The sequence below is a fragment of the Nesoenas mayeri genome (genome assembly GCF_963082525.1).
Source record: "Nesoenas mayeri genome assembly, chromosome: 2".
NCBI lineage: Eukaryota > Metazoa > Chordata > Aves > Columbiformes > Columbidae > Nesoenas > Nesoenas mayeri.
In genome coordinates this window covers 29,982,390-30,008,899 of record NC_137543.1, presented here as the reverse complement: position 1 = coordinate 30,008,899, position 26,510 = coordinate 29,982,390, and the positions used below count along the sequence as shown (strand labels likewise).

At 36.8% G+C, this 26,510-nt stretch overlaps 1 protein-coding gene across 1 annotated transcript in view; it reads left to right on the top strand.

The window, feature by feature from the left end:
- Window positions 1–2,728: 2,728 nt before the first annotated feature.
- Window positions 2,729–26,510, top strand: part of RALYL (RALY RNA binding protein like) — a gene marked incomplete at both ends in the record, with an annotated part of 166,744 nt that continues 142,962 nt past the window's right edge. The window contains one exon of the mRNA XM_080364121.1: window positions 2,729–2,984. Coding sequence (XP_080220247.1) covers window positions 2,729–2,984 — 256 coding nt within the window. The remainder of the gene's footprint in view (window positions 2,985–26,510) is intronic.

Here is a 26,510-nt window from a genome sequence, read left to right as displayed (position 1 = left end):
GTTGAAGAATAGAGGAAATACAGAGTGTAGTACTCTGGTATTTTGAAAACAGTTGTGATGGTAATAATTAAAGAGGTTTTTTATGTACGGTTTTCATGCAAGACTTTTCCGGCAGAAAATTTTCTGCAGAATTTGTCCCATTGACATTTTTATTAGTAGTATATTGGTTGTGCCCAAACATACCAGCCGAGATCTCATCATTGTGTTCAAAGCTGTATAGAAATACACTGAGAGACAGCTTTCAGTCAAAAAAAAAAAAAAAAAAAAAAGCCTGAAGTCTAAAAGTGGACATGAAGGAACAAAATAGTGTCTTACTGGGAGTCATACAGCAGTCTAGTGGAAGAGACAGGTCTACTCACTAAGTCTCCTGCTTTCTAGACCAGTGATCTTTGAAACATTGTGAGTTTAGTAAAATCAGTTCAGTTATACAGCTGATAAATATACACAGACAGCATTAAAAACATGCTAAGAATTATATAAGGACAGATACAGCTTTTCTACTGGATCTTCACACAAATGAACACAATATTGCCCATGTTAAGTTTTCCCGACAGAAGTGGTGTTTGCACACTGAAGTGTTGTGCTTTTTCACGCCACAGGGGATACTGACGGTTCCCTGTTCACCAGTTGCCTGACTGCATTAACTTTTCTCCTTATGCCCAGCTACTCTGCCATGTTACCTCTTCAATTAAGCTATAATAACATGGCTATGCTATTGTCACTTTGACTCCTTTGTAAATACAGATATATATCTAATATGGGTTTAAACTTGCTAGTTCTCAGATAATTTCAGCAGTCTACTTTATGCCAACATGGAGCTCAATGTGCATTATATTTATGTTTTGTAGGTGGTTTGTCTTCTAACTATTACGGTACCAAGTATACTATTATGACTGTTGGCAATGTTCAAGTTAACTACATATAGACATTACTTCAACATACACTGTCTCCACAGAAATCTAGAAATACATAGTATTGAGCCTGTTATATAATGAAGCTCAGAGGCTTTTGGTCAAGGCAATTTTCATGGTTATGTATAATGAAATTTGTGCACGTATACAATATCTTGTGTTTCCAGAATGTAGTTAAAATTGATAAACTTACAAGAAAACATGTTTTTTCTTTTCTACAGTGTTTTCTCTAAGCATCATAGTATGAATCTGTCATATTATGTTGTTAAGCAAGTGAAAGCTATTTCACTGATAGCTCCACTGCATGCATTCTTTTACTAAAGCAGAGGACTTTTACTAAAGCCAGGACTCGGGAGGACTCGCCACACGTCTCCATTGTGGGTTCTTACCTGAAGGGTGGGGTTTGGATCCTGCGTGATGGAGATGGTCAAAATGTGGATGGCTGCAGCTGTGGCCTTTTTGTTCACCACGAGCTGTGCGGAGTTCAGTAACAATGGTTTCTTTTTTGTTAGTCTAGCTTAACATATGGTAGCTTTTTATTGAAAATATGAAACTTCTGGTAGTTAGTGTCAAGCTTTAGGTGTCCAGAATAGAGGTCATTATTTCTTTTCATCTTAAGAAATGAACTGAGCTTTAACTGTGAGCAGTATTTAACTGGATTCTCTTATTGCCTGAGCTGTTGCTGCGATATGATCAAAAGCATGAACAGGTTAAAAAATAGTCACATAATTCTTAGCTGTAAGAGATGGCCTGTATTTGACTGCTGTGTAAATGACCTGCTTCTTAGAAAATAAGTTTTCACTGGTTAGAGGTATGCATGTTCTTCTGCTGTCTAATATATATATATAAAACCCAGCAGCCTCATGGGACAATTTCTTTCACTTCACCTCCATCTAAGCAAATCAATGCAAATGGAGGGAGCTGTTGGCAGGTGTAATTTGCATACATGCTAACGAAATCAGGTGCACTTCATAAGTGGGAGGCTATATGACCACAAAATGTTGTTTTTTTTCTTTTGCCAAGTCTTTCCCAGGAATAACGTGGTTATTTCCAATTGAGATATGCTAGGATGCATTTATACTTGCGACCTCAGAGGAAAGAGCACAGCAGCAAGCAAATCTGTGTTCCTATAATTAAGGAAGATTGTTTTCATACTTTTTAATTCTAGGAATACAAGCCACTTGTGTTTCCTCTGTCTTTTCTCTTTTCTTTTTTGTATTGAATTAATAGGAAAAATTGTTCTGATAGAAACATATTGATTTCAGTAAAAAACTGTGTATTATTTGCTCTGCACTCCTCACAATGGTCAATGAAGTTTAACTGCTGAGAAACGTGCCCTGGCTGACACTTACCAAACAAAAGCAGAGTTGTCTTTCATTGTTAGAGTTTGTTCTCTACATGGCCTTGAATGTTCATTTCTTTGGCGTAAGATAATGATTCATCCTCTTGCTTTGCCATTTCTAGATGGTTAGGTACTTAAAAAGTCAATACTGAATTTCTAAGCAGAAATCCATGTATGATTACAGTAAAGCTCCACTATCACAGCATTATATTAAGAGATATATTGTTATATTTTGGATCTATAAAAATAAGAAGTTTTAATATGACTTATGAACAGTATTTTAAAATGTGCTACCTTGGTTTTATTGCTAATCATTTCAAGAAAGTATAGCTCTTCTGAGTCTAGATTCACCCTAAGTGCAAAATGAAAAGTGAATTATTGCTGAAAAAATCATCCATAGTGAGGAGTAACTGAATGCTTTGAAACATAGTTCTCTTTGTTCTTTATTTAAGGGTTAAAGCCAAGTGATCCAACCATGACTGGCAAAACACAGACCAGCAATGTCACCAATAAGAACGACCCAAAGTCCATCAACTCAAGAGTCTTCATCGGCAATCTGAACACAGCCATTGTCAAAAAAGGCGATATTGAAGCGATCTTTGCAAAGTATGGGAAAATAGTTGGCTGCTCAGTGCACAAAGGTTATGCGTTTGTACAGTACATGAGCGAGAGGCACGCCAGGGCTGCAGTGGCAGGAGAGAATGCCAGGATCATCGCAGGGCAGCCACTAGGTAAGGGCTTGTTCATACCACTGAAATATTGCTTTCTCTTTCCTTTCTATTTGAAATATCATCTGCTGGTGATACCTTGGGGGCTAGTAAGTTTGTTTTGCCATTGTTCCATCTATTTCCAGGATGTTGGGTCTGGCAGAATTTTCAAAGTACGAAATGCTACTTATATATTACAAAATGTTTTCTACTATAAAATGCTGTTTTATTAAATACATTACTTCTGACTACTTTATACTTCTCTATGAAATCTCATTGTAGTGAACATGATGACTTATGTGAGGAAAATATAAATATTTTCTCTTAGACTCTATTTGGTATATTTAATATAATATAAGACCAATCTAATAGATGCTGTTATCTTGCATTCAATTAATCTAAAATAACATCCAACCCAACTGTGTGTTAGATTTTATACAGTAGCAGAAGAAGGAGTTTTGTCAGTGCTTGAAATTCTACCAAATCAAACTGTAATGCTGTTATTCATTTAGAGAAGTTTATTACTAAAAACTTAGGGTGAAGTCATTCCCACATACTGTTGCAGACATTGTTCATCTGAACACCAAATTAAAAAGCAAGGGTAACATTTTTGTTTTCTAGTGCTTTGTCATGAATCTGGTTGTTTCTTATTGTAAGTGTTACCTCTGAAAGCTATTTACAATTAGATATGGTGTCTGTCAATGATAAAATCATCTGGAGTACAGTACTAATCCCATCTGTCATATATATATAGTAATGATGGATAGTACAGCAAGATGTTTGATAGGAGCCAGAGATCTTTCACTAGACCTCTGAACTGTATTTCTCAGATCCAAGCCCATGTATGTAATGGTTGTGTCAGGAAAAGGTGAAGGGTAGTTGATGCTTTGGCTGTAACAGGTCACAAAAAATGGATATGGCTTACTCATTTTCAGTTTCTCAGGCTATGGGTATCTGTTTTTCTGATTATTTGTAGAAATTGAAGTATTTGTGTTAGATGGGTTGTTGTTTTGTCACAGTTGCTCAACATTAATTTTGAGTTTTATAGCCTGTTTAACCTGGCAGGCAGCTAAACACCACAGACAGCCATTCGCTCACTCCCCTACTCAGTGGGTTGGGGGAGAGCATCGGAAAAAAAGAAGTTAAGCCTTGTGGGTTAAGATAAAGACAATTTAATAGAACAGAAAGGAATAATAATAATAATAATAATAAGAAGAAGAAGAAGAAGAAGAAGAAGAAAGAAACAAGTGATGGACAATGCAATTGCTCACTACCCATCAACTGTTACCAAGCCAGTTCCCAAGCAGTGATTACCCAGCCAACTTTTCCCTAGTTTATAGACTGAACATGACATCAGATGGTATGGAATATCCTCTTGGCCAGTTTGGGTCAGCTGTTCTGGCTGTGCCCCCTCCCAGCTTCTTGTGCATCTCTGACCTCCTCACTGAAAAGTCCTTGACTTGGTAAAAGCATTGCTTAGCAACAACCAAAATATCACTATATAATCAACATTCTTCTCATACTAAATCCAAAACACAGCACTATAACAGCTATAAGGAAGAAAATTAACTCTATCCCAGCTGAAACCGAGATATAACCCCGTATTTTGGATTCAAAAGAAAAACAGATTAAAGAAATCCAATTACTTTTTTTGGGAAGATTACAATGTTTTTTTTTAGGAAAAGTTACATATATGAGTGGAAAAAAGAACTCAAGTGATAAAAGCAAGGCAGCAAAGTCAGTCTGTGGGATGGCATTATTATAAGATGTTTCCTGGAGCGGTGGTCTCTGAGCAATAGGCCGTGTGATGCCATCAGTGCATTATTTACAGCTCCTTGCACACTGGTCTGACCAGATATTTTAAACTGTGTTTTCCTAAGGCAATAGATCTGTTATTACTATGGCTACTGTTGCAAGTCTCTTTTAGTATTTCTTGTGGCATCTGTAATAAGCCAAGTGCTTTGGAGATGCCCTTGCTCTACTCATAGTACTTTTATACTTTGTATGGAAGGTAAGTGAAGTTGTTGTAAAAGAAATTAAAGGACCAATAATTACTTGGATTGTTCAAATCTTTTAATAATAACAGGAAGTTTATTCAATACTAAGTTTTAACTCCATAATCTTAAAATACTTTGATTGTTCTGCCAAATCTTGTTGCATCTGGGAAGATAAGGAATAAGCAGGGTGAAATTTTCTTTTAGCTGTTCCATACCTCATTTATTCTTTCTGTGTATGAAATAGACTTGTCATTGGTACTGTTTGACAAAGGAAATGACTTTGTAAAAGTGGTTATTTTTGTTACAAAAACTGTTTATATGAACTCTTTTTATTAGCCATAGACATTAACTGTCACCTCAAAATAATGAATGACCCAGAAGAATAACTTATGTGCAAATTGTACATTTGAATGGAAGGAAGTAACAGGTAGGCTCATTAGTGTGAAACTACTCTCTGTCCTGAGAGCTTTGCCTTCCGAATTAAACAGAACACACGTGATTTTGTGTCACCAGTCAAGGAATGAAAAGGGGACAAGAAAAAGCTTTTAGAGATGTACAAATAAACTTGATTAGCATAGCTATTTTTTCTTTTAAATGGAATTAGAGTTTATTAGTAATATAATGAGGGCTGGATGGTAGCCAGTTGTGGAAAGCTGTTTGAACAAACAAATATTTCAAAAAGATTATCCTGTAATATATGCCTGATGCTACTGTATGCTCTAGTACTAAGTACCTCACAAAGGAAGAAATAATTTAATTTAGACCGCATTATTAATCTACATTAGTTCTTCCATAGTTCTTTCATTAGTTCCTTCAGTTTTGACAAACTAACCATTAATGTTAGCTCCTGTCTTCTATGGAATCCTGTCATTAAAAATTATGATATCCTCTACAGCAGCTTTACCTGTGAATCAGAAACTGTTCCCATGTATGTAACTTAAATTAAAAGCTGAACTTGTAAATTCCTATAGCTCTATAGAGTGCTGCCCAATTCACTGAAGATACTGCTTCAATTCCCATCCAGTTGTCATCAACGGAATTGTATTAACGGTGTGCATTAGAATCCTAAGTGTTTCTTTTGAGGTGGAGTCCCAGAGTGTGAGGCTCCATAAGTATACAACAAGGCGTTAATGTTTAACAAATTCCTGAGAAGTACAAATCTAAAGTGTTGGCAGTGCCCTCAGTCTTGCCAGCTTCCTATGGGTCATATACTTGGCCTGCCAGCCTCCTTGGACAACTCTTAAGCTCCTACTCATGTGTTTGGTGTCCAGTGATGTGTAATGGCCATGCTGTGGATATTGTAACCTCAGGGAAGTGGATTTCATGAGCTGTGTGGTTACTTCCAAGTTTTCTGTTCCATGAAGTGCAACATACTCTGAAAAGCTGTGGGGAAGAAATTATAAAGGAACACAAGGAGCCATACTTAAGAAATTTATTGGTATTATTGTGAAATTTGGTGTGGTTTCTTGAAGTTATATTATACCTTCATGGGAATAGCATGTTTTCCCTGCCCACAGCAGAGTAGGGCCAGGTCAGTATTGGGCACAGGAGTCTGCTTCACAGTGATTATTTTGTGAGTTACTTCAGGCTGGAGCCAAGAAAATGTTCAAGCTGGTCTGTGACAAAACTGCATGTTCCAAGTTATGGGAACACAACCACACAATCCCCTCTGCTGTACCAGCTCAAAAGTTTCTCATCTATTTAAACACACCTACAAGTTACAAAACATTTCCCCATATTCAACTCCTTGCCACATAAGGCAAAAAGGTAGAGTGAATAGGAATTATTTTGAGAAAATACCAAATTTGCCAGTGAGCTTTACCAAGAGTGATGCCACCCCTCTGCAGTGAGAGGGACAAGAGACCTTTTTGCTCCATAGCAAATGGCACAAGCCCTTCATCACAGCTGTGGGCTGAGGACTGAGCTGTAGCAATAATGAAACTTTTGAGTACCTGATGGAGAACACATTTCTTCACCTGATGTTTTCTCCTGTCTTTCTAATTCTTCACAAGGGTTGCAGCAATGTTATGTAACTCTTGTCCATTCCAGCACATATTAATTCTGTGAAGCCAAATACCATGTAAAAGGCATTTAACTTTATATTATATATTCGTGTTTACCTTATGTATTTGGCAAATGTATGTAACAGCTTCCATCTAAAATTCTGGTATAGCTACCACAACAACTTCTACATCATAATGTCTCTTTGATTTGTTTGGTTTATATTTCATAGCCTTATAATTATTTAACCTATTTTTTTTCCTCTTTCACTCATATTTTTAAAACAACATAATTCCTTTAATCTCAGAATATGTTTTGATTTGCAACAGAATAGGAGCCAAGCCACCTCACTGGCACTTTGAGAAAGCAAGTTAAATGCTGCAAAGCTTGTACTTCAATGTCTTCTGTTGCTTTCTTTAAGGCACCATGGAATTTCATTCTTGGATGCTGAGAAAAAGCAAAAAGAATACAGTACCAAGAGTATGAAATACATGGTAGTTCTTCAGTTGATTCCCTTTTTAACTAATAAATTAGTTCCACTGTAGCTTCAGTCCTGTTTTGTTGCTGTAAATATTATTCACTTATATCTGCCTTCAGGTCTAGATTAGATGCAGTTTCAGAGTACCAAGTGGGTGCATACTGACATGCAGCCTAAGGTAAGATGGTGGTTGCAGATAATTATTTTGGGTGACATATTCTATTGCACATCCTTCTGAGAAGCACAGAAGCCCTGCAGGGGCTTTCTAAGTGATGACTGCCCAGTAGAAAACATCAAAGGACAACAGCAGGTAACAAAGAGAGCCTTTAGAGAGCCTCAACGTATACCTTTGTTATAAATTGAATTGATGTGACAACAGGACTGTTTCTCCTTTTGTTTCCCTTTCCTCTACTCAAAACTGATCTTCTCTGGTTTATATTTGTGATGTCTAGCAACACTGAGAGACTTAACTCCACATTTCCAGAAAAAGGACTTTCAGAGTGAATAAATTTTTCACCTCAACATGAAAACCAGAAAACGGTAATGAGGTCATGAATGTTTGTATTTCAAAATAATAAATACTTAGCTTCTTTAGTGAGGTCATTTGTGAAAAATGCACTTTAGGTTGAAAAATGACACATCTATACAAATTTCCTTGATGACTGAGCTTTCTTTAAACCAATGGTACACTAAGAAAGGAAATTCAAAATTAAATTAGTGATTCAGTTTTAACTCTACTATCAGCCTTCATTCAGCAGCGTGAAATGGTTTTTGACACTTAAACATTGTACCTCAAAGAATTTTGTATTCTTCTGGTGTAATAATCCACTTTTTTCTGAAGAGTGTTTAAGCAAAAACACAAATGTGAAATGCTGAAAAAGGAATTACCATTATCATGTAAGCTTAAACCAAAAAGATGTTTAATAAACAAATACTTGAATCAGTGGAAATTATCCATAAAGCTATCCACAAACCTATAAAATACATGAGATGCCATAGATGTTGGCTTATTGTGGAGATTACTTTTAAATTTACTTAACTCATTTAACTATTTGCTAAATGCTTTCTCAAATGAGCTCAATGACTATTGTAAAATAGCTGACAATGTCAGGGCCAAGTTTATTTGATCCAATATTTTTTATGTTGAACATAACATAGAGTAGTGATAAAGAATACGTTTAAATACTAACTGGCCTTCTTACAAAAGCAAACAAACAAAACTCACAAGAATCATATCTATGTAGTCATGATAAAAATAATGGCTTAGTTATCTCAGGAACCTAGAGTGAAACTAGGAATATCAATTTGTGCTGTCATTATTAAAGTCTTTCTTACTAAATCAAATCTTAGTCAATGCCCTGACTGTGCAGCCCTCAGACATGAACAACATAATACAGAACTTCTGAAAAATTATTAACTAACCTTTTACAGCATAGTTCAGAGGTTGTTAAATTTTACCCACTAGAGCTGACTCTTTAATCCTATTTCAATCTGTTCCTGTATTTGGGAACCAATGTAATCCTGTCTCAGCCTAGTCCTGCATGCAAGAACAGAAAACCTGTCTATATCTACCACACAGGTCTCCAGCTTGATGCCTACCCATGTGCTTGTGGTCTTGGTGCAGCCTGTGTAATGGCAGACACGAGTGTCAAGTCTCAATGTAGAGGATCTTGAATACAATCATGGGATTCTTCTGATAATAGATAATTTCCATATGTCCATTTCCATTTCATATTTTGGCATCTCCCAATATGTTTATACCTTCTGTTGTTACATCAGTAAGTTCATTGTGACTACAGTCTATAGCCATTGCAGCAGACTCTGCTGCAGCAGTAAAACGCAGTTGTCTTTCCTTATGCTCTTGAACGCAAAAAGGTGATTAACTCTTGTTGTCACTCTGTAGTCCTGTGTGTTGTGGAGGTTTTTAATCAGCATTTTCTCATCCTACAGTCACGTTGACATGAACAATTTCAGGTACTATCCATGCATATAAAGAAACCCATATAACGGAAGGAATGGTTATTTTTAACAATCATCACGCTTCCATTGAGGGCAGGACACCATTGCACAATTGATGTATGTTGGTTCCAGAGGAGCAAGCTGAAAGTTTCATCGTGTCACAAAAATCCATATTTTAATAGCATGAGCTATTTAATAAGATTGAGAATAGCTAGAATAAGAATGACTGAATAATCTTACAAAATGTTCTGTTTCCATCTTAGTGGGACTTCATTATTCTAACTCATGAAAACTAAAGCTACAATTTTGATCAGACTTCTGACAGAACTTAAACATTTTCATGTTCAGAAAAGTATCAGGTGTACGTTAAGGAAATAGTTTATCTATGAGATGAGCTCACGAAAGCAAAGGTTTACTTTTTATTCCTTGGGGTCTCCTCCTGTGAAATTCTTCATAAATTCCTAAACTATGATAAACTAAAATTTGCAAAGTTCTGCTTGGCAAAAGGTTTTGTACTCTGAGCATCTCATGTCAGCTCATGCAAATATTAAGTATTTCTTCCATTGTAATGCTGAGAATAATGATCTGATTGCTTGCCATTGGCAAGTGTTATTGTAAGAAAAGCTTTCCTTCAAGGCTGTATACAGATGCATACTAGGATTCACTTAATCTTCTTCATAGCCAGCTCATCTTTAAAATCATTGACAAGGTGTTATTATGGAATCTTTCTGTGTCCTTCTCTGCTGCTTGATGTCTGTTTATGGCATAGGGTTTCATCTGCATTAAATGCTAAGTTTTTCATTATTTCATCCTGGGGTTTCATAACACACTGCATGTAAGTCCCTCAAATCTGCTTGCAACAAATATTTACATGTCCATAGGTCTGATATATCCACTGTAATTTTGTATGTACTTTTCAAAATCTTTAAACAATGTTACTTCAAAGTTCCTAGTACTTCAGCCTTTGCTCCATGTGTATGGTGACTAGATTATTTTTTAGCAAGCAATATCCAGTACTTCTTTCCTGATGTGAACGTAACTATGCTCTGTTTCTGTTGCAGCTCTAGAAGAAGTTACAAAAACTATTTTCTTTTGTGGTAAACAAAAACCTGTAACTTGTCTTAAATATACTTGTTTTGATCAGTGACTGCTGGGATCATTAAAATTTGTATAGCTATTCTATAATGTTTCATTCTGAACTGTCAGAGAATCATGCAGTGATTAAACCAATGTCATGATAGGTTCTCTCATAACATTTGTCTCAGTGTCTTATGTGGGATGTACTGTATAAAAAGAAGAATTATCTTCAGGATGCTCTGCGGTTTTTAGTTTTGTTGTTGTAGGAGGTCTCATGTTGTCTACAGCTTCACTTCTTTGCTTGATCTAGCTTGATTCAATTTGATAGACTGTCTTTTGTGAATTTGGCTTCTTTCACTTCAAACAGAATCTTATCTGGACTGAGTCTGATATTTTCTTCTTGATCATCTGACAGTACTTTCATCACTATCTCATCATTTACTGCTGGAGTTGTGCTGCTAACATCATGTCATTTGGATATGTGTGTGTGCCTGCCATATCTCTATGCTTTCTCATTCTCATGTGAAAACATTTCACTTGCTGACCTTATTCCAAAAGACATGGAGAAATTCACATCAGCTCCAGAGTGTACTGAAAGTGTACAGGTCAGATGGTTTCTCATCTAAATGTGACTTGCCAATATTTATATTTCTAATCTGTAATTGGAAGTATGGTGGGTTTTTACCATTACCATTCATCACTAAATGAATAACAAGACAGACTAATGATATTTTAGTGTATTGCATAATCCAGGCAAATCCCAACCCTGCTATTTGTCTTTTGGAGTATGACTGTTAAACCCATGAAACAGCTTTCCCTCCCAAGACACCACTCAGCTGTTTGGAGAAGAAAGTATAGCAAATATTCTTCCTGCCAGAATACTGATGTAGAATACAAAAATCTTTCACTCAATCATATTCTCAGTTCACGGAGGCAGCTCTTTAGCTCTTTTAGGGTCACTCTTCCTCTCTTTCTTTTCCTTCTTAACAGCAAGGTCAGCTAACATGCAAATGTTCCTTTTTTTTTTTTTTTTCTTTCTTTTTTTTTTTTAATGTAACTTAACTGAGAAATGCTTGTAAAGGCATATTTACTATTTCGGATTTGATTTCATGTCTTAAGCCTACTTTCACTTCACACCTAAGGAAAATACAGTGGAGGAAATCTGTTTCTTTCTCATCAAGGCCCTACCTCAGGTTTCACACTTAATCCTACAGTTCTTTCAAGGCTAGACAATTTCATCAGCAAAACTGTGTATATCCTGTATATGGGGGAAAAATAGTACTGACACCTTATAATAACTCATGTATTTTTCATCACTTCATACAGACAAACTGAAATTCACAGGTAGGAAAAGGGAGATTTGACAAATGAGGTGCTCAAATTCTATATTACTGCTCCCCCTCTCGCAAAAGAAAATTTTGTATTACTGAGCTCTGCCACAGTAACAGAGTTTGGAATAAAAATAATTTTCTAGGTATTTTAGTGACCCAGAACTGAACACCGTTTGTGTTCTTGATTCTTGTAACTATTTAAGTGACTGACTTTAGTCTCATCTAGAAAATGCATGGCAGCTGAATGAGAACATATTTTTTCATGGTAAGACTTGTCATTTTCAAAAGTCCTACTGAAAGGATTAGTCTGTTTTTAAATATAAAGCTGGATATTTCCACTTCTATTCTGAGTTGTATGAAGTCCCCCTATACCTTGCAGAAAACCTCTTACTCCTTACAAAATTTTAAGGTATTTGTGAGAAGACACTGATCTTGTTCAAACCCAGCCTGGAATTTCTTATTTGACATATATGTAAGCTTAGATATATTGAGCCCTGAGCTTTCTCCCACCAGGTGATAACAATCAGACAGCAAAAAGCTGAGAACATATACTAGTTTATTCCAGAAAGAAGTACAATCATATCTACAACAAATCCACACTAGAGGTACCTAGAACTTGTCTCCCAGCTACCAATGAAGTTATCCTCCTTCATGTTTTTTCATCAGCCTGATGACAATTTCCTTTATGCCCCACTTTGTTGAGCATCCTTTATTACACTTTAAAAAAAATTTAAAGGACACATTTTATTTTATACATCTATGGAAGCTGGACAGAGTTTGCTTTAATGTCTCTACTGGCATGAGTAAGATCTCTTTTCTTTTCCTTTTTTTTTATTCTGAGGTAGTGAGATGGTGTGCTTAAAAATTTAAACTATTTCATTTTTGTTTGTGTCCATTTCTGTATTTTAATACTTTTTTTTTTAGTCTACTTCTGTTCCTTGTTTATTTAGTCTTCTCCCTGATGGAAGTATGGAAGTGTTCACTGGTTTGATGTTATCCAAACACTTTTGTTATGATTATAGTCATTCCTAAGAGTTGTTAAAATCTCATTGAAAAGAGATCATTGACAATTGACTGCTGTGGTAATTTGTTGTAGACATCTGTGCCATCTCTCATACTGTTTGCAGTTAAATGGCAAATTTTAAGTCCCTTGTGCTTTCTTTCAGTGTGCTCCTGGTCCTTCATATAAATTAGAAAGAGAGAGGAAAAGAATTTAATGAGTTTGTAGTGAGTGTGATGGTAACTTTCAAGTCTTGAAAGTAATTTGGAAAGTGTATAATGTTTTCTAGTTCTACCAGCTTAAGTTTCTGGACTCAAGGTCACTGCTCAGTTTGTGAAATCTATGTCTGTTTAATTAGTCTTTCAGGCGAGGAACACAAAATTTGACTGAAAACAACAAGTGTGAAACAAACAGTAGATAACAAACAAATAGATACTAAATGACAGGAAAACCCATGACTGGCAAAATCTGAAGCCATTTCAGGACATGATTCACTTCTCAGCTGTACACTGTGATAATTCAACATCTTGAAATTTGAAGAGACACTTAAAAATATTTCCTTTTTAAATGATTTCTTCAGATAAGCTTTATCCCTTGATTCGATAATATCCTAGAATTGTGGAATTATAGAATAGTTTAGGTTGGAAGGGAACTCTAAAGCTCGTCCAGTCCAACTCCCTGCTCAAAGTAGGGCTGACTCAAGGCAGTGACAGTCCAAATTGTTTTTCAGCCACTTTATAATCCACCCATGCAGTCTGTATCCCCCCCAATCTTTGGCTACAAGGATACTATGGGAGATCATGTCAAAGAGTTTGCTGAAGTCAAGAGCACTTACACAACTTCTTCACCCATCCACTAAGCCAGGAATGTCAAACTCATTTTCACCGGGAGCCACATCAGCTTCTCGGTTGCCTTTGAAGGGTGGAACGTAATTTTAGGACTGTATAAATGTACCTGCTCCTCCATTCATCTGCTCATAGAAAGAGCATTGGGTTTCCCAGACCTCTGTGCCACCACTGTTGTGGAAAACAGGCAAGTTGTGTGGCTAAGAGGATGGTTCCTATTCCAGTTTTTTGCTTTTTGAAGATTTGTTTTGTTTCTTGGTCAGGTTCTGTTCAAAATTATTAGAGGAAAGTTAAATGAAAACATTCAAATTACAGCAAGATAAAATCAACACTCAGACTAGCATTGCAGCAGCCGGAAAAGCAGTCATGATTTTTTACAGCCTCACTTTAAAGGTCTTTATCTTCTGTTAATTGGCACTTACTGCTGCTTTATTTGTTTCCTAGTCTTAAATTTGGGGTTTGATGTATTTAAATCCACGGGCAGATAAGGAAGAAAAGGCAGAAAAAAGTTGGATATTTTAGATGTAGCTAATCAAACCAGCTATGATTTTTTTTCTTTGGTCTTGTGTTGTGCAAAATGAAGCGGCAATTTCAATCTAATTAGCTGGAATTTAAAAATAGATTTATCCTAGATAAAGTCCTTGTACATGAGCATGTATTTCCATAAGGAATGTATTGACCATAGTGAAAAATAACAATATCAGCTTCCCCACAAAATCCTACTCTTTTTTTTTTTTTTCTACCAACAGTAGAACAGAAATGCATTAATAGCAACTAAGATAATTTATGGACAAAATGCTCCCATTATGTCACTTTTTCCTTTCCTTTTCATCCTGACATCCTTGATTTTTATCAACATTTGCCGTACTTATGAAGAATAACTTATTTGTTCCTTACACTGTTATCATCACTTTGCTCACCATCATACAGTCACTCAACCTGAAATAATATTTTGAGTCATTCTGTAAATCCCTCCATTTCTAGTTTTTATTTACCACTTCCAGAAAAATCTACTTTCTTACCCTATTAAGTATCTGTTTAATCAACAGCTCTTGCTCCCTTGCTATTTGCTTCGGATGTTCCCTTACATTTCTAACAGGGAGCTTTGGCAATTCTGAGCACTTTCAGTTCATGCTGAGGGATCATCATCCTGGTAAGGACGGAGCTGCAGGACTGCATGGTCATACCAGGTATTGCAAAAGCACTGACACAGGATCTCAGGGCACAATTTACTGAGAAACAGAAAAAGGGTTGGCAGTTCCCCATTGAGTTGCTTACCCAAAGCATAACAAAAGACACATGAAACCAATTTTTATTGTAGTAATAGTGTCATAGATGCTATCATTTTACAAAAGCAAAAACTTGATTCATTCAGTTGTTTTTTGACAATATGATTAAATCACAGAAGCTACTGGACAGGAATGTTTTGTAAAAAGCTGAACTACAGAAGTTTATCTCCCCATGATTCATATTCAGTTAGTTGGAATTGTGCACAGAGCGGAAAGGTAAAGCATCATAATATGTTGTAACTTCATGTCTTTTCTCTCTGAAATTGTACACTGTCTTGGAAGCAATGCCTGACATGGACATAGGTTCAGGACCTGGCCTGGTATTGCAGTTACTAATGGATTTAACCATGGTCTTGGGAGCAAGACAGCATCTTTTTTTAGTGACTGTGTAAAAACTGTCAGTAGTACTCCAAGCAATCTGTTTGAAATTTTGATGGTATACAGTGTATGTGTAGTGAGATACATTGACGGTGAACTGCAACACCACTGTACACAATATACTTATTTCTGTAAATGCTCATTAGTATTCACAGGAATCCTCTGGCTCAGTGATACTAGCAGAAAATGTCAAATTGTTCTTCGAATTTATAATAAGTTATAAAATTCATGAGCTGAGACAATGAAAATCCCGAAGAAATGATGGCTACCATATTTTGTACTCATTTTGGAATATGATTTCTTTATGTCTACAGAAATGAAGGCTAGTCACCTAACCTTTCATCCAGTAAGCATTTTCTGAAATACATAGACAGGAATAGTGCTTACTAATGATTGCTTGGCATCCATCCTAATATATCCAGAATGAGAACAGCAAGAAAAAAAAAGACGGCAAGTTCCATAGTATGGCATACAGATCCCAGCTTATTCATTTCCATAAAGCTTCCTTCAGTCCACATGCCATTATGCTCTTGGCATCTGGGTAAGAGGAGAATGTCTTAGTGACATTCAGGAATCTAGAAATTTAACTTGGATTTTTATTTTTTTTAAATAAAATATATAAAGTAATGGGAAAAAGAGAAGGGTACCAAAACTGTGTAAAAAGACAGAAAATAGATACTTCACTGAGTCTTGTGCTTAATTTGCACTCAAGTCAAACATCTAGCTGTTACAAAATGCAGTTTCCTAATTCCAGAACCTGTTGCAGAAGAAATCAGTATTGATAAATAGAGAAGAACCGATTATGGAAAGAAAAAAAAATTACAGCGGTTGCTTAGGTACAGATGGTCCCAAGTATAATTGCTGCTCATAAAGACCGGTTTTATAAACCTTCAAAGTAGACATAAGCAAGCTCAATTTATTTAAAGAGCTGAAATAGGTAAATATGAATCTGATCAGGAATGATTGAACTATTTTAATTGTTGCCAAAAGAGAAACAATAATGAAAATTCTGCTTAAAAACACACCATAAAAATGAACAATCAGAGAAAGCTGTAGGTAACTGAAATGTAGAATATGTAAAAAGATTAAATTAGATTAGATTTATGAGTACTATAAGTATGAAAAACAGCAAGAATAGGAAAGAATGGTATCAATGCATTGTTGGGAAAAATGTGGGATGGTGGTCGTTTTGTTTTCAAAATAATTCTATAAAGTTTTTTTCCTGTATTTGGAAATTGCCAAATGCATCCCTATCACAGAATGACGATGACTTGATTTCCATTCCAGAATTAATTACAGAGCTATAAAATCAGTTATGTTTAAATCGTGAAAATTAATTTTCATCCCAGCGTTTCTAAAAAAACTATCAGGGATGTTCTCCAAGGAGTTTTTCAGTTGCTAACGGTTGGGGAGGTTAACTTCACTACAGTCTTGAACTGCAGTAAGAATTTCAGAAGGGTGGAATTTTCACATGGATAAATTGTTCAGTTTGCACAGTTTAAACCAGAACAGGACTGAAGCTGTTTATTGATTCGTTAATGACTCAAAATTAATTAGAATTCATGACCCATAACAATAACAGAAGATCAAGCACTTACAAAATTTTAGTAAAATGCTTCCAAATTTTCTAAATCCTGTTCTAGAATTAATCCCAACAGAGCACACCCCTGCTATGGGACATGTGTGCCCCAGCTAACCCCCACATCCTCCAAGGGTGGGTGGCAGCCCGCAGGAGGGGACTGTGCACCCTCAGGGCACAGGTGCATCAGTGCCCCCTTGTTGGCCATAAGCAAACAACAGCTGGAGGCGGCGGCTGGGGGTGCCCATGGTGAGGCTGTGCTGCCGGGCCCAGGCAGAGAGCCTGGGGTATGGGACTACATTTGGAAGGGTCACCCCATCTGCCCTGCTCTCATCTTCTCCCATCCACTACAGATCTTTGTGTTTGACTTGCATTTCTCTTTAGCCAATTTAAAATATTTTATTCCCCAAAGTCTCCTGGTAATTTCCCAGTTATTGTTTAATCTGGCCAGTGGTTGTCTTCCTCTTTACGTGAATCAGTTTGGGGCAAATGCCATCTTGTGCAGCTTGGCCATCCCAGTCAACCATATCCTTATACTCACTCCTCTCCTTTTGACTGGTGTTATGAGAACTCCCACTAGAAAAAAAATGAACATTATGTAAATAATTTAAAATGGTAAAAGAGCCAGGCTGCATAACAATGATCCTGTCACAACTGTTTTAATTACAGGAAAAAAAGTGAAATTGCTGGCACGTGGCTTGACTAATCATGAATGATAATGGGCATAATGTTACTAATGTCAGCATGACTTTACTGAAAGTAGTGATTGAGAAATTAAATACATATCATTTTTTTATTTTTTGACACCTTGTATTGTAGTAAGGTTGAACTGATGTAACATACTTCTGCAGAGCACTTGATTCATTCCAAGTGGAAAAATTATTAAGAAACTGTCTTACGACATTTGTGTGATGCACACCAAATGGATTAAAAACTAATCTCAAAAGACTGGTAATTGGGAAGTAATCATAGAGCAGGTGTGTGTGTTTTTTGCAGTTCACGGCAGAATCAGTTTTTTAATCATTCTTTCACTCAGTCTGAAAGACTGACAAATTCTGTAGATAGCACAAAGGTGTTCATGAATGATGAAGAAAATGGGACATTGATATCAAAATAGAAAATAAATGCCAAAATAGGGAGGCAAAGTGTGACTAAGCATAATATCTAACACGATGATTAGCGCTTCAGCATGGAAGAGAAAGGTGTAACAAAATCTGAAGGCTGGAAGCTGAAGTGAGAAAAAGCAAACCTCAAAATAGAGCATATTTTTGACAGTGAGGTCATTAGGAACCACGAGTTTCAATAGAAATTTCTAAAGTAAGCATTGGATAGTATTATAAAGGGTGTGTCCAAGTTCAGCCCAGAATTTATTCAAGGAAGTTCTGTGGTCTGTTATACCAAACCAGACTGGGAGTTTGTGTCTGGACCGGCTGTGGAAACCTCCAAAGACAGAGATTCTACAGTATCTTTGCATAAGTATATTAATTCAAGAAAAAAAAAAAAAAGACTTTTAATTTTAAGGTCTCTAGTGATTTATGCCCCATATTAATAACAAATCTATAGAAATTACGCAAATGTTCTTGTTGTATCAGCACTTTTGTAAATTAGATTAGCAATATCCACCTAACAACAAGCTTGGTTTAATTTAACCAACAGAAATAAGTAGCTTTTTCCCAGTGATATTTACAATTAAGTAAATGAAGGGGTGAATGGGGTTTAGAGACCTGAGCTTTCTACACAACAGAATGTCTTTTTAAAAAAAAATGTTACAAGGTCTTTTTTATATTTAGATAGTTATTAACAAGACTGGTAAGAAAATCTGCAAGAAAATTAAAATACTGTGAATAAGATCAGTGCTGTTTTAGCTTTCTCTGCTACAGAAGCAAAAGATTTCCCCATCAGGCCCATAACTTCTATTTTATTGCAACCTACTTTTTCATTCCAGACAAGCAGAGACAGATTTGCACCCAATTTTCTGACCATCATAGCCATAAAGTTATTTGTCTTTAGGAAGGAAAAGACAGACAACATAATAATGCCATTAGCTTAATACCATCTTAATGTCTTAAGTGTTTTGTGGGTTTTTTTAAGGATGAAATTAACCCTGGAACAAAGGGCTACGATCACATTTGTTTGGAGAATGTGCACTGTACTTGCTAGAATCACTGCTGCTGGAAACTTCCATTAGTGATCTCATTCTTCTTCTGTAGCTATGTTCTACTTTAAATTACCACAGTACGTCAGTGACGATCATACATCCACCATATTCCTGAGTGTTTTATCTTCAGAGAAGTCTTGCAAAATTTAGCAGAGAATACGATAACTCTTCTCGAATTCCTTCCTCAAATAATTAATCCCTGATGGTTCTTTATTGTGTGTCTGGGCCGACACCAGGTCAGAAAAGATTAGGATTTTACTGCCCTCATATTTCAGATCCTTATTTTAGTAGCTGCAGCCAGGATTCTTTCTCTTTCTCTTATATCAGAGTGTAGCAATTACAGTCCTCTCACATTACCCTGAAATGCTGTTCCCCTCATGGGCATCCTGTAATTTCTCTTCCCAAGCAGCATATCTTGCCGGATGAGAGCTTAGACTCACAGAGGTCTTTGAATAATTTGAAAAGTTTCATTACTGTATTTTTTCAATTATTTATTTTTCCCAATACACATTTATATAAGCATATGTGGGAAAAAAAATGCTTTTGTACACATCTTACTAAAAATATTTTTAATATGGAATTTTACAAGCAGTATAATATTTGAAAATATATAATTTTTACCTTCTTCACCCAATTCTAGTCAAGCCGTAGCTGTAGAGGGAATTTGTTTTACAATGCAGGCACATCTCTGCCAATATCTTATGGCACAAAAACCCCAGTAGATTTTTAATTTGCATAACATTACACATATTTGCATAAAATATTGCCCAGTGGTACTAAGAGCACCAGTTTCTCCCTAAGCCCCAATTAATTAATCTGTGTCCCTCCAGACCTACAGCAATTTATTACGCATTCTTAGTATAGCAATATAAATCAATTATATGCTTCCCAGCCCCACATCAATCATTTTGGGCCCTCCAGACAGCTTTGCACCTCTCCTAGCCCCACATCTGGCTGAAAACATACCCTTTTTCCATAGCTGAAGAGGACTCTCAGTAATTTTGCCAGTCAGCAGAAAGTTCTAGGAGCCCTCTGCTTTTGCTGTAGCCCATTAAGGCCTGAAGTGTTGGGGACAGCAAGGTAAAATGTCAGCAGCCATACTGCTGTCTGTCCAAGAACAGTGAGAGTAGTACAACTCGTTTTTTGTCCCCTTTCCTTTTAACCCATGCCTTTTTGTGAACTGAATAGAAATGCTTGCACATTGCTGGTGTTGACAAATATTCATTTGGTTTTGGTTTCAAGCACATTTGGTCCAAATGTTTGGGGTCTGACAGTGCTGCATACTGAAGGTGTTGTGAGAGTAGCCCATTGACTTCACATTCAGAAAAATCAGGAGAATCATAACTTTTTAATTTGATCCACATCCTACAGGCCCAGCTGCAGCCACACTTGGGAACAAGAACTTCAGTTAGCCTCAGATGATCCAAACATTCGAACCATGGTCTAGACATTGGTTCAGGTTGAATGGCACTTGCTTAAATACAGGGAACAAAAATATGCTGAGAGGGTGAAATGACATATGCAAATTGCAGAATATAAGTGATAGCTGGAGAAAAATGGTAGATGAGGAATTCCTGACTATTCTGCATCAGCCTGTTTAGAGAATTACCTTGTTTAGTTTTTTTAATTGTTATTATTATTTGTAGTCTATGTGAAACTACACTCTGCACTTGATGGAAGACAGAAGTTCATGCCATGTGTTCATCAGAATGTTCTTGGACCAGATTACAAATTTTAGCTGGCAATCAATCTTATTCAGTGAGGTTTGCAGGAAAGGTGAGGCTTTCCAAAGATTTTCCTTTTTCTTTTACTGTCAGTAGAAGGGTCAAGCTCATGGTTGCAGGAAGTAGGAGGGAACTGAAACTATAGCTTCATTCCCAGGGCTTGGCTGAATAAGGTCAATACACTGAGGAACAGCACACTGACCTGACTGAAATATTTAACATTTTTCTTCCATCCTTCCTCTCTACCTAGCTTCTAGAACAACTTTAAATCTTTCTGTATGTCACCCATTACTTGTATGGCAGTTCTAAGCCCCTTTAAGTGAAATGTACTGTTTTGTTCATTAAATTTAAAATGTGCTTGCCATAAAGTAGTTACGGATTTTAAGTTTGAAGGGGGAATATACCTACTTTTTTGCTGCAACATACTTTATATTCTGAATATTTATATCCGTTTGTGTTTGATCTGACATAAGAAGGGTAGGCCTCCCAAGGATCCCCTTGCGACTAGGCCTGCCAAGGATCCCCTTGTGACTATAAACTCAAGCTTTAAAAAAAGTGGCTTAGCTAAGTTTTTTGTTAACTGCTACCTATCATTCTTGCATTGTCCTTATGCCCCCAGGCTGAATCAGCACCTTCAAAGCAAGACAATTTGATGGGTATGCCAGAGAACAGAGATTTTTCTACCTTAGCTTGATACTCTGCTTCTTCTTTATCTCTCTTTACTCCTTATGCACTCTCATAAAAACAGAGACCTGAAATGTATATATGAAAATCCAGGTGTTTGGCTCCATCAATATTGTGTAGCTCAGCAACTGATTTTGCTAAATCTGCACCTTTCACAGAAAATTGATTGCTTGTTTTCGTTTTCAGAAAAAATACTTTTTGTTTCTGTTGCATCAAATACCATTTCATGGTTTTGCTACTAGATGGCATTCATTAAGAGCTGTATTAAGAATTCATTTCCCCCTTTTTTCTCTGTGTGGCCCACTCCAGCCAATCAGTGATTATCCTCCTTATTTTAAGAGGGAAAAATAACCAAAGTCATAGCTGTCCTTGAATCTCAACAATATAAACTGATCATTTATTCCCCATAGATTCCCCTTCAGGAAACTTATTTCATTTAAGTATAGATTTCTGTAGAGTACATCTTTCCCTATAAATAATGTTTAAAATCTGGCTTGTTCAGTATGAGGCTTCTGGATCACATTCAGTCAAAAAGAAAGAAGTCGAAAGAAAAAGAAGAAAAAAAAAAAGTGTTTCTAGCTGAGGAGTCCCATCTATTGATTGTCTTGTAAGGTAGAAACAGAGGAAGCCTTGCTGGATGCTGGAGGCTTTCCTGAGATTATTACTTTGTATGGGAGACCAGGCATGGCTTCCAACAAAAGCAATAAGAGACCAGACATAATGTGGGGAGCTTCTGGCAGATCATACCTGAAAATGAATCCTTTCCCTCCTGTGTTGGTGTTCAGAAGCTCCAGAAGCTGGAGGAAAGCCAGGAGGGAAGCAGAGTCTCAGGCAGCCTGGGAGGTGAGGAAGAGGTGAGAGATCTGTGGACAGCAGGGCAGGGAGGTTTGTGGTCTGAGGAGGATGGGCAGCTGTGCCTGGAGAAGAGTGGAGCAAAGATAAACTGGGCAAACTGGGAGCCAGGGATGCTAAGAGATATGAATGCAGCTTGGAGACTAGTGGCAAAAGCACAGAGATTTCAAATCTTTATTTCTTTCCAGCATGGGAAATGGAGAAAAACAAGGCTGTCCTTAAAGAAGCTGTGGGGCTGCATGGATCACTGGGAGGTGGCTGCAAAAAGAACTAGAGGATATTGCTAGAAACAGGGAATGAAATAGCAAATATCAGAACTATGATGAAAATGAGGGGGAAATTAATTTGGAAATGGTATGCTTCAGAAAAGCTAATTGAACAGTTGGCTGGCACTAACTACATCTCAGTAGTGTTGTTATCCACCCTTCCCTGCTGAGTTTCAGGTGGTTGTGGGGATCCAGGACAGCAGACATAAAACTGAATCATGACAGGCAACACTTAAACCCTTTCAATCTGGGAATACGTTTCTCTCTGAGAGATGCTAAGGATTCACAAAGTTGCTAAGACCCATCCAAACACTCCCTGTTGTATTAAAATATGATAACTTCTTCCAAAAACTCTCTGTTTTCACAGCAGGACCTGCCCTCCTTCTCTATTCTATATGAAGGCTGGCAATGTTGCTGAAGGAGGGTACTACAAAAAGTATATGGCCAATGTCTGGTGTTACTGCACTCAATATTACTTTCAAATTCCACTAAATAATCTTTCTCCTTGGTTTAAGGTCTTATGAAAGATCAGCAAGTTAGTTAAGTTAACCTTTTAACAGTGAAGAAAAGGTTGATGTGGGCAAAAAGGAAAGACACTTAAAAATTCATAACCTTGACATTTCATTCTCCACTGGACACATTTGCTTTCAGATGATAGAGACAGTTGAGAGTCTTGCTATTTTACTGAACTTCTGCTGCTTCAAGACTTACTGTTGCTTTTGGACAATGAAATAGGCAGGAATCCAAAAAGCACTTATTTCCCCCTATGCTTGGAAGGGTGCTCTACTCTGTCACATCAGGTTTAAACTTGCCCATGGTGATGCACACCTCTGTGACCTGCAGGCATGATTTCATGTGGCACCTCTGAATGAAATCACCAGGCAAAAGTGTGTGTTCTAACTGGCTCAGAGTTCACGAAGAACACATCTCACAGTGTGTCTCTGCTCTCTGTGTGTGCTCCTCACAAAGAGAGGAGGCTTTGTCCTCTCCGGGGCCTTCTTTAGCACCATTTTCTCTTTTTTTAGATAATTTCATCCTCCTGCAAATGCTAGAACTTGCTGAAGCAACAGGATGATTGATTCAAGAGATGTGCATGTGTTTAGGAAGTGAGTGTTTCAAAGATCAGCTGACGAGCCCAGCTGGAGAGGAGGTCTGCATGGCAGTGATTCTCCAACAGAGCAGAATGCAAATATCACGTCTTGGTCTGAGTACCCCACAGAATCACAGCATAACAAAATTGCATGCCTTCAAAATAATTGCATTTTAGGAAGGAGGAGACAGGAGGAGACAGGAACTTAGAGTTACTTGAAAAAAAGGAAGGTTGGACATTGCTTAGAGATATTACTAAACAGAAATAAATAAATACTGTAAGGCAAAGCTGTCTGCCTGGGTTGTCAAATGTGACCAGCTGCACAGTATCCTACCGTCACAGTCAGTCCAAGTGCCTTAATCTGCTCATATTTTATTTTGGTTTCCATTCTTATCATAGATGTTACTTGGTTACTTCAGATTATTGCCTCAGTGGAGATTGCTCTGGTCAAGGTTGCTGTTGCATTACTTTCTCTACCTGCTTAAAGCTTGAAACATTGTCAGGTCAGTGATAGAAGAAAATCAGACAGCATGTGTGCACAAAGTCCAACAAATTTGGGAACATGCAGATTTATGCATACACCCTGCAAGAGACATTCTGCCCAAAGGGTAAAAGTACTAAATAATTTGGTTTTACTGTAGAACCATCTGTGAAACACAAAAAAGGTTGGGCTGATACATCCCACACACATCAGATTCATTACACGTGCTCTTTCCTAGGAATAAATATGACCCACCTAAATTTGCATATATCTGACAGAATATGTCTTGATTTCATATAACTTTCATTTACTTAAAGGATTTCCTATTTAATAAGCATAGGATTGGACAGACAGACCTGATAAATACTCTTTTATTGTAAGTACTGAGCACAAGTATTTCTATATCATGCTCTGGATTCTTTTATCCTTAAGCCTACCATACACAACTTCATTTGTATTTTTTTTTCTTTTGCACCAGGTGCTATAATTATGGCTTATGGTTGTTATTTATTATTTACATGCAATTATGTTTATAAGCCTACTTTAGAAGAAAAAAATATTTCTATTCCTTAATCTAGGAGGTGTGTTTTAACAACAATGGGTGGGATTTATTACATTCTTATCAGTAAGCAAGGCTTGCTCTTTTCTTGAGTCATAAAAAGTGTTGGGCAGGTTGCAAACTGATTTATCTGGTGCTTGAAATTATTTAGTAGCCTGTTTAAGAGTATTGCTTGAAGTTTAGAAAGTCCTATCAGTTACCTCTCTACGCCATAATACAAGTAATGTAATTGCTTTGGCTGTTCTTTTAATGGTGGAAAATAATGTGGAAAATGAAATATGTTTTCTGGATATCTTGAATGTCTCAGCCATCGCTGCATCTGAGTAATGAACAGTTCAAAGTTTCTACCAAAATTAATCAACTCCAGTAATTATTTGAAACACAAGCTAAAGGAATCAAAGCAAAGAGATTTGTACCATTGTTTGACTGGTGAATCATTTCAGCTAGAAAAAACACAAAATTTGCTACTTGTTCTAGGTAATGAATTTTCTCTTTTAATGTACAGCTAGAGCTGGTGATGGCTAATGTTTATTTTCTACATTATAATACATGGACTTACTTTTAAAAGATTTTGTGATAGAAGGCATCTCTATATCACAAAACTTGTTCACATGAGGATCACCTTCCATTCATGACTGCAGAATCTGTGAATGTGTTTTAGCATTATGAAGCAAATACATTTGATTTCAGGGAGTTCAAGAATAAACCTGATTATAGCAAGTGGTCCCAGGTATTGCGTCACTTTGGCCCACAAATGAAAAAATAAGAAGTCTTTGAAATCACACAATAGCTGTAATCCCTTTTTCACACCTTTGTGGCTCTTCTACTTCTGAATAGTTATACAATCCACCTCTTTAAGCCAGCAGTAAAGACAGCCGTGCACATACAACAAAACCATACTCCTTGAAGCTTCTTTGAACAATGTCTGGAGCCAGGAGCCCAGCTGCTGTGCACAGACTCATCTCTGCTCATATGTCAAATGATGTCACCGTCGGCTTGAGGCCACCATCAGGTTGAGGCAATCTTGTAGGATGCACTTGCAGTTGAATAGAGAAATGTAACTTTCACAAGGTTTTCTGATGTGATTAGGCAAAAATAATTGTAATTAGGGCATCCGTAAGAGTTAAAATGAATATTTGCCAAAGTAGTTCCTGGCGAAATATCTTAATGCACTTCTACTGCCAACTGTGATATTTGACTGTACTTGATTCAGAACTTTGTTTAGATAAAAGCAGCTTTAGATTTTTTCATTCTTCGTGATCTTTATATCTCATTTGGTCTGAAAATTGACTACTGCTCAGCATATTTCTTCTGTACTAAAAGCTATGACTCTGCAGGGCTCATATTTAAAAGATGCTAAAGAGCTATTTCCTGGGAAGCAGGAAAAAGGATTGCCAATCAAGCTACTGACAGGCTGGTTTTACTATAGAGGTTGATTTGGAAATTGTCAAACATTTTAGTAGAAAACTTCTTTGCACATTTGTGGGGTAGAACAGGGAGAATTTTACAGGTAAAACTGTGTTTGCGTGTGGTGTTACTTTTTAATCTAGATGTTTAAACATGGATTTACAGAATAAGGAGCAAGAGACCTACTTTATGTATTTTTCCATTACTATGTGTTTACATAGAGTGGTTTTTACCTGTGCAAGGGCCGCACTTGAACAAACAAACAAACAAACAAACAAGTAGTATGCATGGACTCTGTGCTTTATACCAAAATCTGTAGTTGTAGTATCACACAATTTCTCTAGATTACACCTCCACACTGTCATTGACCCAGAAAATGCTGCAGGAAGTTTACT